General features: G+C 46.3%; 5 protein-coding genes across 5 annotated transcripts; 4 read left to right on the plus strand and 1 right to left on the minus strand.

Moving 5' to 3' along the window:
* Positions 1-657: 657 nt before the first annotated feature.
* On the plus strand, positions 658-1458 carry PAAG_08594 (hypothetical protein; the record flags this gene model as incomplete). The annotated part of the gene is made up of 2 exons (XM_015846561.1): positions 658-691; positions 773-1458. The coding sequence occupies 2 exons, from the start codon at positions 658-660 to the stop codon at positions 1456-1458; spliced, it is 720 nt and encodes a 239-aa protein (XP_015701358.1).
* A 674-nt stretch (positions 1459-2132) lies between these two features.
* On the plus strand, positions 2133-2387 carry PAAG_08595 (hypothetical protein; the record flags this gene model as incomplete). The annotated part of the gene is made up of 1 exon (XM_015846562.1): positions 2133-2387. One exon carries the CDS (start codon positions 2133-2135, stop codon positions 2385-2387), a length of 255 nt encoding a protein of 84 aa, XP_015701359.1.
* Positions 2388-3852: 1465 nt separating this feature from the next.
* PAAG_08596 (queuine tRNA-ribosyltransferase) lies at positions 3853-5742 on the plus strand (the record flags this gene model as incomplete). Its single annotated transcript, XM_002789446.2, has 8 exons — positions 3853-3930; positions 3999-4249; positions 4436-4519; positions 4648-4968; positions 5039-5096; positions 5158-5235; positions 5294-5481; positions 5556-5742. 8 exons carry the CDS (start codon positions 3853-3855, stop codon positions 5740-5742), a joined length of 1245 nt encoding a protein of 414 aa, XP_002789492.2.
* Positions 5743-6210: 468 nt separating this feature from the next.
* Positions 6211-7293, plus strand: PAAG_08597 (thymidylate synthase; the record flags this gene model as incomplete). Its single annotated transcript, XM_002789447.2, has 1 exon — positions 6211-7293. One exon carries the CDS (start codon positions 6211-6213, stop codon positions 7291-7293), a length of 1083 nt encoding a protein of 360 aa, XP_002789493.1.
* Positions 7294-7792: 499 nt separating this feature from the next.
* On the minus strand, positions 7793-8942 carry PAAG_12600 (hypothetical protein; the record flags this gene model as incomplete). The annotated part of the gene is made up of 3 exons (XM_015848073.1): positions 7793-8055; positions 8126-8746; positions 8882-8942. The coding sequence occupies 3 exons, from the start codon at positions 8940-8942 to the stop codon at positions 7793-7795; spliced, it is 945 nt and encodes a 314-aa protein (XP_015702315.1).
* Positions 8943-9711: the final 769 nt, after the last annotated feature.

Here is a 9711-nt window from a genome sequence, read left to right on the forward strand (position 1 = left end):
GGGCAAAAGCAAAAATACAGACATTACGGCAATCCCGTCATCACTTCCAGCTAAGCTACTGGAATGGAAACACCAGATTTTATCTTAAGCCGATGTTTGGACGACCCACTTCGAGACATCTTCTATCGGTGTTGAGGATCAACCCTTTTTTGTTGGATTGTGGTTGGAATTGGGTTTCTTATTAATAATAGCCTTTTGAGGGGGAGAATTGTAGAAGCGGGGAGGGCTTTCCGTTCTGGGTAAAAGCTCATTGGAGTGCAAACAATGAAGCAGCGGCAAATATGGAAGGAACTTTCGGCTTCTAGAAGAGATGGATTTTTCGTGCTTGTCAAACACACCAAACCACACCACAGACATTAGGAGAAAGGGTAATGAGGAGCTGGGCGTTGTGTTTTCATAAATTGGCTGGACCGGTACGTTTCAATTGGAACCTATGAGAATAGAAATAAGAGATCGCTAACTGACTTGTGGTAGATCATCCGGGATCTTGAATTTAACGAGCCGAATGTAAATATCGGCCTCTGTGCAGACGCATACAGCTGCTTTCCAGTGGCAAGTTTTAACAATATTATTCCTGGTGGAATCCAGACAAGGGGTTGATCTCTGGTTGCTGCCGAAGTGGAAACCGAAATAAATCGTTTTGGATAGGTCAACAATATGACTGCACCACATCCCACTACCGGGGGAAATGGTACGTTCCATAAGTTTGTCTACTGCTCTTTTCCCTTTTTTAGTTATATACTATTTGAATTCTAAATGCCAGGCTGAGCAGCGGGGCCTATTACACTGGTTAGTACTCCTCCAACCCCCAAAGAGGAGCCTCAGGAGGAAGAGAGTCCACCACCGTTGCTGGCAAGGCGTTTTAGGCCACCTCCCTTGCAAACTCCGCGTCAGACTTTTGCCCACCACAACATGTTCCGCAGGTTTTGGAGAGTGAACCGGGAAAAGCCAGAGCTGCTAGTTTATGCAGCAGGCGTCTGCAACGATGCTGGATCAGGTAGCTCTAGGGCAGCATGTGGTTGGCTCTTCAATGCCAATGTAGCACGGTTCTGCTTCAGGTTAGAGAATTCAGGACCGACGGGCAACATATATCCACAAACAAAAGAGCGCGCTGAGCTTCGAGCTGCAATTCACGCCTTGACCATCCGTCAATGGGCGGGTGAAGGATGGAGGAACGTTGTCATCGCGACAGATTCGAAACATGTCGTCAATGGCGTCACGGGCCAGATATCCACATGGCTTCAGTGGGATTGGCAGGACCTTTCGAGAAGAATGGATGAAGACTGGGATTTATGGGCTTTCCTGCTTGATGTCATTCGTCGGTTGTTCCTGGATGGTGTCAGGGTGTCGTTTTGGCTGATTCCACGTGGATGGAACGCCCCGGCGAGGGAATTAGCTCAACAAGCCACTGAGGCTCCGGATGTTGAGGCTTTTGTAGTTCAAAAGTATCTTCGGTGAAGTGGTCTTTTTCCTTGGCTTTTTTGACTTTTTCTTCCTTTCCGTTAGGGGTGAGAAGAAAGAACAGACCAGGTGTTGGAGTATTTGGGTACTGCATTTACTTAACTGATGTAATGTTTTCTGGCAAAATATTGGTCGTAATTAATTGAATGGTTTTGGATTTTGTATGTACGAATTATCACCAAGTCCAGGGGCCTAATCATAATTTTTAATTAACGGAGAAATATGTTGTTCGATGCTTTCACTCAACCAGAATCCCAGGCGTTCCCTTAAAGTTGACCACTAACCACCCCTGTCAAGCCCGGACGCATTTTCAGGGGAGACACCACTTGGGCGCTGCTGATTGGCTAGTCTTTACTGGCAATGCCTAAATTTATGGTGGGTTGAGCCTATAACTAGCTAAATGGGGAGGCATTGCTTAAGAATCGACGTCACTTCTAACAAACTCTTAAACTGCACAGAGCATCACCCATCACTTGACAGACTCTAAAACAACCTCGTCTTATCATTATCTTCAGCAACCATGTACAATATCTCCTCCTTTAAAGACTCTATTTTAGCGAGTTACCACGATCTTCTGGATTTGATAACCTCCAAATGCTTTTGTGAACTGCTTCCATTGCTCCTCACCACCAATTCTACCACGACCACTCTTGGATTTATCAGCTGGCCAAATGGGCTCCTTCGACGTCTACTGTGCATTTTGTAGCAGCTCATTAAATGGAGCGGCCATTGGTACCGAAACCAAGAAAGACCGCGAATTGCAGCGTCTATTTTTTGGAGAGCGAATGAAAAAGCTCGAAGCTAGGAGGTCCAGGGTTAAGTGCCCCAGTTTTTCAGTTGACCCGTTGATACACAATACTTCTGCTTTCGATGTTGGCATTGAACTACCGGACGAGCCCAGGAGAGAATGCAAGTGGAAGATGTAAAAGCACACAGCGTATATGGCCAGGAAGGTCCTAGAAGAAGGATCCTAATGATGACGGGGAATATGGAGACTCTTCTTACGATCCAAAGCTTGACAACGAAGAGAGTATCAAATTGCTAAATGCTGTGCTTCATATAGGTATAATCCTTGATCACCAGGGCCCAAAAAGTTCGTCTTTACAAGCCGCCCCTCCATTTTCAGTGCTGGTAACAAATGGATGACCAGTTGCTAATCCACATAGGGCCTATATTTCTGGAGATGGTAGGTACTTGGACTATGTATGTACAACCTAAACAGCCCAGGTTCTCCCAGATTCGGCAATGGAGGTTCTTATTGTATAATTAATCTGAAATTGTGGTGGTGTAGATTGCCCAGTAGGCGACAGTATGCAAAAGCTTTTTTGCTTCGGAACTTCCGCACTGTTAAACAGACTGCTGATTAATTTACTTAGATCCGAATGCGCCAGAAGATTCCAACTCTCCTGGAGAGATTGGGTGTGTCTCCTGGTAAATAAAACGCCCCTTCTATGATAGAGAGCTTTCGGAGGAGTGACGGCTTTTTGATGGGCATAGCTGTGGCGTTTGGTTCTAGTCGTCGCTTTTTTGGGTGTGGTGTTGCAAAGGCCAGAGTTTGCCAACGGGTAACTCCCATCAAAAGTGAGGACTGGCATATGCTGACATGGACCCCTTGGATAACCATGCACATACGGCTTGTCCAAGGTATCGATGTATCACATTGTTGCTTAGAAAACCATAGAAAAAGACAGTCTCGCTGCATAAAACCAATGTTTACATCAATCAATTGATTCTCTATCTCGAGTTTAAATCATGAAAATTTTAAGAATTGGATAACAAGATCCTGAATAAGACTTTTTGAAGAAATCTATCTAAAACAAGTTGAAGTTAAAAGAAAAAGCTTCAAATAGTTTAGATTAGAATTCTAATTGTGGAGGATTAATATCTCACACACCGGGTGTTGTGCATCCTCTGTTGCTCAGCGGTCTCTCCGCCGCATGTGGACATAGCGAATATAGATTAAATAGTTACCTAGCTCCTCCCTCCAATATTAGAAGATTAACCATCCCACGTATGATAAAAACCGTCAGATTTCCACAAAAATAAACATCCAGGTCAGGGATTCCCTGTCATTTCACGTGATTAAAACCACTAGCTATATCCAATTTGATTTATTCATCGCTTCCTGAAAATTTACTGGTAATACTAGTTAACTAGTTATATTGCTCTGAAGCCAGTTGAGTACCGGAAATGACACAGAGATAATTGTGCAGATTTAGGAATTCTTATTGGACCTTGTGTTTTTTGTTATTAAATCTTATGTTTGCGAATGGCCCAGTAAGCCATTTATGCATTCTTTCCCGATATTTACAATCAGCTCCTTTCTTTCGAGTTCGATTCCCACCACTCTCAATTCCCGGCAGCACAGCCTTCATACATAGTACGGTTGCAATGTCAGGCGTTTCAACACCCAAAGGAAGGAAGCCAATGCCCTCAGCGCTAACCTTTGACCTGGAGGCTAAATGTTCCGTACGTAATTTCACATCCAACGCAAAGCGAACTCTACCTAATAATACTTTTTTTCCTTTTATTTCAAGACTACGAATGCGCGGGCAAGCACTCTCCACCTCCCTCATGGCCCTGTCCAACTCCCTATATTCATGCCGGTCGCTACGCAGGCGTCACTTAAGGGATTAGCGCCGGAACAGCTTGCGCAGACAGGATGTAAGCTATGTCTGAATAACACGTATCATTTGGGTTTGAAACCTGGGCAGGCCGTGCTGAATGAAGTTGGGGGTGCACATGTCTTCCAGGGTTGGGATCGGAATATTTTGACAGACAGTGGAGGGTGGGTTAATGATCTTTGTCTTGCCATTGGTAGTAATGCTGGCTATCGTCGGAAGGGAGCCGAATTCGGCGGGGGACTAAGCTTGGAGAACAGATTGAGGACAAGGGCCCCATAAATGATGCGGTGTCAAACCCTTACAGGATACGGGAAGACTTTGCTAACTTTTAAGGCTTTCCGGATTGACAGGTTTCAAATGGTTTCATTATTGAAACTTGCGCAGGTTACAGAGGAAGGTGTACGGTTTTTGAGTCCGCATGATGGAGCCCCAATGTGAGCTATTGGCTTTTGTTTTATCCTTATGTTCTCCACGATGATGGTGATGATGACAACGACAGCGATGGCGACGACAACCAATATCAAAAGTTTAGTGATATTTTCAAACTCACCACTCACCATAGGCTCCTTACCCCTGAACGCTCAATTTCGCTACAAAATTCTATCGGCTCGGACATTATTATGCAGCTTGACGATGTTATAGCTACGACCTCTCCCGATCATGCGAGGATAAAAGAAGCAATGGATCGCTCCGTGCGGTGGCTTGATCGTTGCATTGAGGCACATAAGTATCCCGAAAAACAAAATCTATTCTGCATCATCCAAGGTGGCCTGGATTTGGAGCTGCGGAAAGAATGCTGCAAACTAATGGTTGAGAGAGACACTCCTGGGATTGCGATTGGTGGGCTATCTGGCGGTGAGGCGAAAGCCGAATTTTGCAAAGTGTGAGCAGCATGCTCCTATCGATCTTATTGTGTTTGTGTCTCCGGACTTTTACTAATTTCTACCCGGTAGAGTACATACCTGCACTGCGCTATTACCTGAGAGGAAGCCGCGCTATGTCATGGGTGTAGTAAGTTATGTATCTTTTCCTAAACCAATAGAGACAACAACATCAACTAATATTTTCTCAGGGATATCCGGAAGATCTTGTTGTGGCCGTAGCCCTGGGAGCAGATATGTTTGACTGTGTGTGGCCTACAAGAACAGCGGTAAGCGTTTAACTGCACCATCCCAACTTTCTTTGGGGATGATACTGACCTTCTTAAGCGTTTCGGGAATGCGGTTACATCCTTTGGCACCTTGAATATCCGGAATGGGTCATATGCAAACGACTTTAGGCCTATCGAAGAGGGTTGTCAATGCGTATGCTGCCGATCCAAAACACACGGAGGGCTTGAGATTACGCGAGCATACATTCACCATCTTGCTGCGAAAGAAACTGTTGGAGCGCATTTGTAAGGATTCCAATGATCCAAAATTTATATTGAAATGAAAACTATACAGCTTGCTAACCACAATAAAATTGCAGGCTTACCATGCACAATGTCCACTATATGCTCGCGATGATGAATTCCCTTAGGCAATCAATCATTGAAGACAGGTTCCCCGCTTTTCTTCATGAGTTTTTCAAGAATATGTATGGAAGTTCATCCAATATACCTGAGTGGGCTGTTACAGCTCTGAAGGGAGTTGGCGTTGATTTTCTAGCTCCTTAAAACCCCCTTTTGGATTTACGAAACCTTATCATGTGGAGTTACGCCTGAGATCTACGCAGGCATTTATGATGGTTCATTGGGGCGTTTGGAAGAGTTTCCTGCTGATATATAGACTTTTGTGGATTCCTATATACAGACCTGTATTATTTATATTTTATTTGCTTATTATTTATCTGGTAATGACTGGCCAGGAACATAATTGTTAGTTATTTCAACCCAACCCCCCACCCTTGTAGATGTTTTTAGCTTTGGTAAGGATGGCATATTTTCGATGACATAATAACATTAACCGTTCAGGTGGACAATGACATCACTTGTTTTTCTCGACGCGTCCAGAGAAAACCTAGTCAACGCGACAAATTTCGATTGATCCATTGAATAAAATCACGTTCTACTTCATTTGTGTAGCGGACTTCACATCGCTGCGGGCAGATTCCTCAAACACCTCCCAAACCGACAACTGTAATCATGTCTCCCTCTGAAGTGGTAATAGACGACGTCACTCCATCAGAAACTCCAAAACCAGACGGATCCTTAAATGCTCCATCTCCTGTTCCGCCCATGTCATCCCCGAGCCCCTCACCACTTCACAACCCCTCCCACGAAGAGCATCAATATCTCAACTTAATCCGTTCAATCCTGGCAACAGGTGAGAACCGTTCTGATCGTACCGGGACAGGCACCCGCTCCCTTTTCGCCCCCCCACAACTCCGTTTCTCCCTCTCAAAACCCGGTTTTTCCTCCCCGTCATCTCGTACCCCAATCCTGCCCCTCCTGACCACCAAACGCGTCTTCCTCCGCGCAGTTCTTGGTGAACTTCTCTGGTTCATATCGGGCTGCACGTCCTCTCTTCCTCTCAGCGAAGCTGGAATCAAGATCTGGGATGGGAATGGAAGCCGTGAATATTTGGACTCGGTAGGCCTTTCACATCGTGCAGTGGGCGACCTAGGACCCGTGTACGGGTTCCAATGGCGGTATTTCGGCGCCGAATACATCGATGCGCAGACGGACTATACGGGCCAGGGTGTAGATCAGATTGCAGAGGTGGTACGAAAGCTACGCGAGAACCCGTATGATAGACGAATTATCCTGAGCGCATGGAATCCGGCGGATTTGAAGAAGATGGCGTTACCGCCTTGTCATATGTTTGCGCAGTTTTATGTCTCTTTCCCATCTCATGGAGGTAATTCTGAAGGTGGATATGAGAAGGGAAAGGGAACTTTGTCATGTCAACTTTACCAGCGATCATGCGACATGGGCCTTGGAGTGCCGTTTAATATTGCCTCGTATGCGCTGCTGACGCATATGCTGGCACATGCGGCTGATTTGTATCCCGGAACGTTGATACATACCATGGGCGATGCGCATGTGTATTTGGATCATATTGAGGCATTGCAGGAGCAGCTGAAGAGGGAGCCGGTGGATTTTCCTGAGCTGGTGATTAAAAGGGATGATCGAGGCAGTGGCGTTATGGATGGGTGGAAGGAAGAGGAGTTTGAGGTTGTGGGGTATAAACCCCATAAAGGAATTAAAATGAAGATGAGTATTTAGGGGTAGTTTAAAGAATCATGCTCTGGGGTTTTGTTTATTGCAATTCTGCCGTTTAATAATATACATTTTTATCTTGCGTCGGATACATGTTCAGGGTGTTGTTCGTCTGTCCAATGATGATATTGTGCTCAACCTCAACCACCTTTCATAATAATAGTATTGGATATATTCCATCGAATGCCCAATGCGAATGGGATATATATATAATAAATGTCGTAGTATATACTATTAAGACCAGAAAAACTCAATGCAGTCTAATTATCTCTTCCCTTGCTATATCCATACAGTAGATGTGATATGATTCCAAAAAATAATTAAACGCCTTCTGCTATCACAAGATGGGGTTGTCGTCATAAGCCAAACAATGGATGGATATATCAAAAGAAAATGTACATCGAAACGAAAGCCCATAACTAAAGCCACCAAATGCATCACGGAAAGGATCCAGAAACAGTAACATAAAATCAAAACGACTCAACCAGATCTTTCGAATATACTCTCATCGATCTACAAGATCAGGTGGCGGACCCACACCACGAAGCAATACTATCGTATCTCCCTGTGAAATACCACCCGTAAAGCCAATCTTCTCAGAAAAATCCAGGAGCTTCCCCCCTTCAACATGGAAGATACGCAACCTCTCCGCCTCGCCCTTAGCCCGATTATTCACATTCTGTACTTGCAATCTCCGCGCCGCATCGTCCAGAACTTTCCCCACACTCCAAGCGGGGTCGAAGTAGAAGTCGCCCGTCGGGAACTTGGCTGTTGTGGTATCCGCGGACGCCTCAACGTGTAGATAAAAACCGCTTCTGAAGTGGCAAGTTGGGGTCACCCTTTGCTTTCTTCTTCAGATCTGCCAGCCTTGCCATGCGCGCAGCGGCGCTGTTTGGCTTCGGCTTTGGGGTTAAGTTTGCTGCAACGTTCGAAGACTTCTCCTTCCCCCATATCCGCAGACGGGAGAAGGCCAAGCGTGCCTTTTCAGCCTGCGACAGGCCTTGTCCTGCAAGCCTTGCGCCTATCGGGGTAAGTTTCGAGCAGTCATGGTCCTCACGCAGACGATGCTTGAGACAGTATTGGCGGTTGCACTCATTGCAGTGGACGCCGGTGTTCTGCAAAGTGTGGATGAGGGTTTTGCACGACGGGTGAGAACATTGTGAGGAGGTGTAAACGGTGGGTTTAGTTGTGGGTAGGGATGATATAAGGCTGCTGGTATTGCTGGTTCCGATAGAGCGTTTTTGTCGAGCAGCGGCCCATTCGCCGGCGTGTGGACATTTATGTGCAGTTTCCGTCCGGTGGTCGAGACAGAATGTTCCCTTGCAAGATTCACAGCGAAAAGGGAGGAAGTCAAGTTGATTGCAGTAGTCGAATTGGCAGTGTTTGCCGATGGATTCGAGATCGTGCTCGGGGTCCATCTGTGTGAATGAAGATTTGTCTAGCTTTTGGGCCGGAGCGCCTGTATGTGTGTTTTTATTTAACGCCCGGTTAGTCCACGTGCCTTAAGGGCACGTGATCTAGTAGAGTCCGCGTCGAACTATAGGGCGGGTAGAGCTACGCCCGTAGGCGACTACCTATCTAGTAGCTATCTTACAAATGAGGCAAAAATGGGTTGCGTATTGCTGCACCGGCAGAGCCCATGGGTCGGTTGCCATAGAGCAGAGGTTTTGAGAGGTTTTAGGTTTGTGGGAGGGAGGTAGGGGAGGCGGATAGGAAGGAAGGCAAGGAAGGAAAGAAAGGAGAGGAAAGAGAGGAAGGAGGAGGAGGTGGTGAGGAAGATGGGGGCAAGACAGAGGAGAGAATGGTCTGTGGGATCTGATCTGGAGGTGCGCAACGGCGCATTGGACAGATATTCTGATAGAAGGCTGTTTCTCTTAGCCAGTTATTGAATTCTAGGGCCCCACGCGAGGTTGCCAGTGTCTCGCGGAGATTGTAGATAGGCTGGCGCCGCTTTGCTGCTTTTCTTGCAAGAGTGCAATAGTAGAAATGTTCTGGAGTTTTGCTATGTCCGCACCAGCAGTAGCACTCTGCATCTTCATGCTTAAGGTGGCTGTGGTAGGCTGCAAAGTCTCCATGACCTGATCGGGCGGCATAGAGCTTTCCTAATGTGAAGCGTGAAAGTTTTACCTCTGTTGAGGCTCTCTTTAGTGGGATCTCCAGCTCCATATAGCGTTTGGGCTGATTTTTGGCCCAGTAGTTCTCAAAGGCCCGTGTGGTTTGTTCCATAGTGTGTCGCTTTATATAAGCTAGAGTGCCTATGCTGTCAGGTTGAGGTACCATGCTTGCACTTGCTGCCTGCGCTGCGGCTGCTTTGGCTTCAAGATCTGCCTTTTCATTACCAGCCACGCCTGCGTGGCCTGGGACCCATCTAATGACCACCCTGCTCTGGGTGGCCAATGGGAGCCTATCCCTGCTCTGCCAGGC

Source organism: Paracoccidioides lutzii (genome assembly GCF_000150705.2).
Source record: "Paracoccidioides lutzii Pb01 unplaced genomic scaffold supercont2.40, whole genome shotgun sequence".
NCBI lineage: Eukaryota > Fungi > Ascomycota > Eurotiomycetes > Onygenales > Ajellomycetaceae > Paracoccidioides > Paracoccidioides lutzii.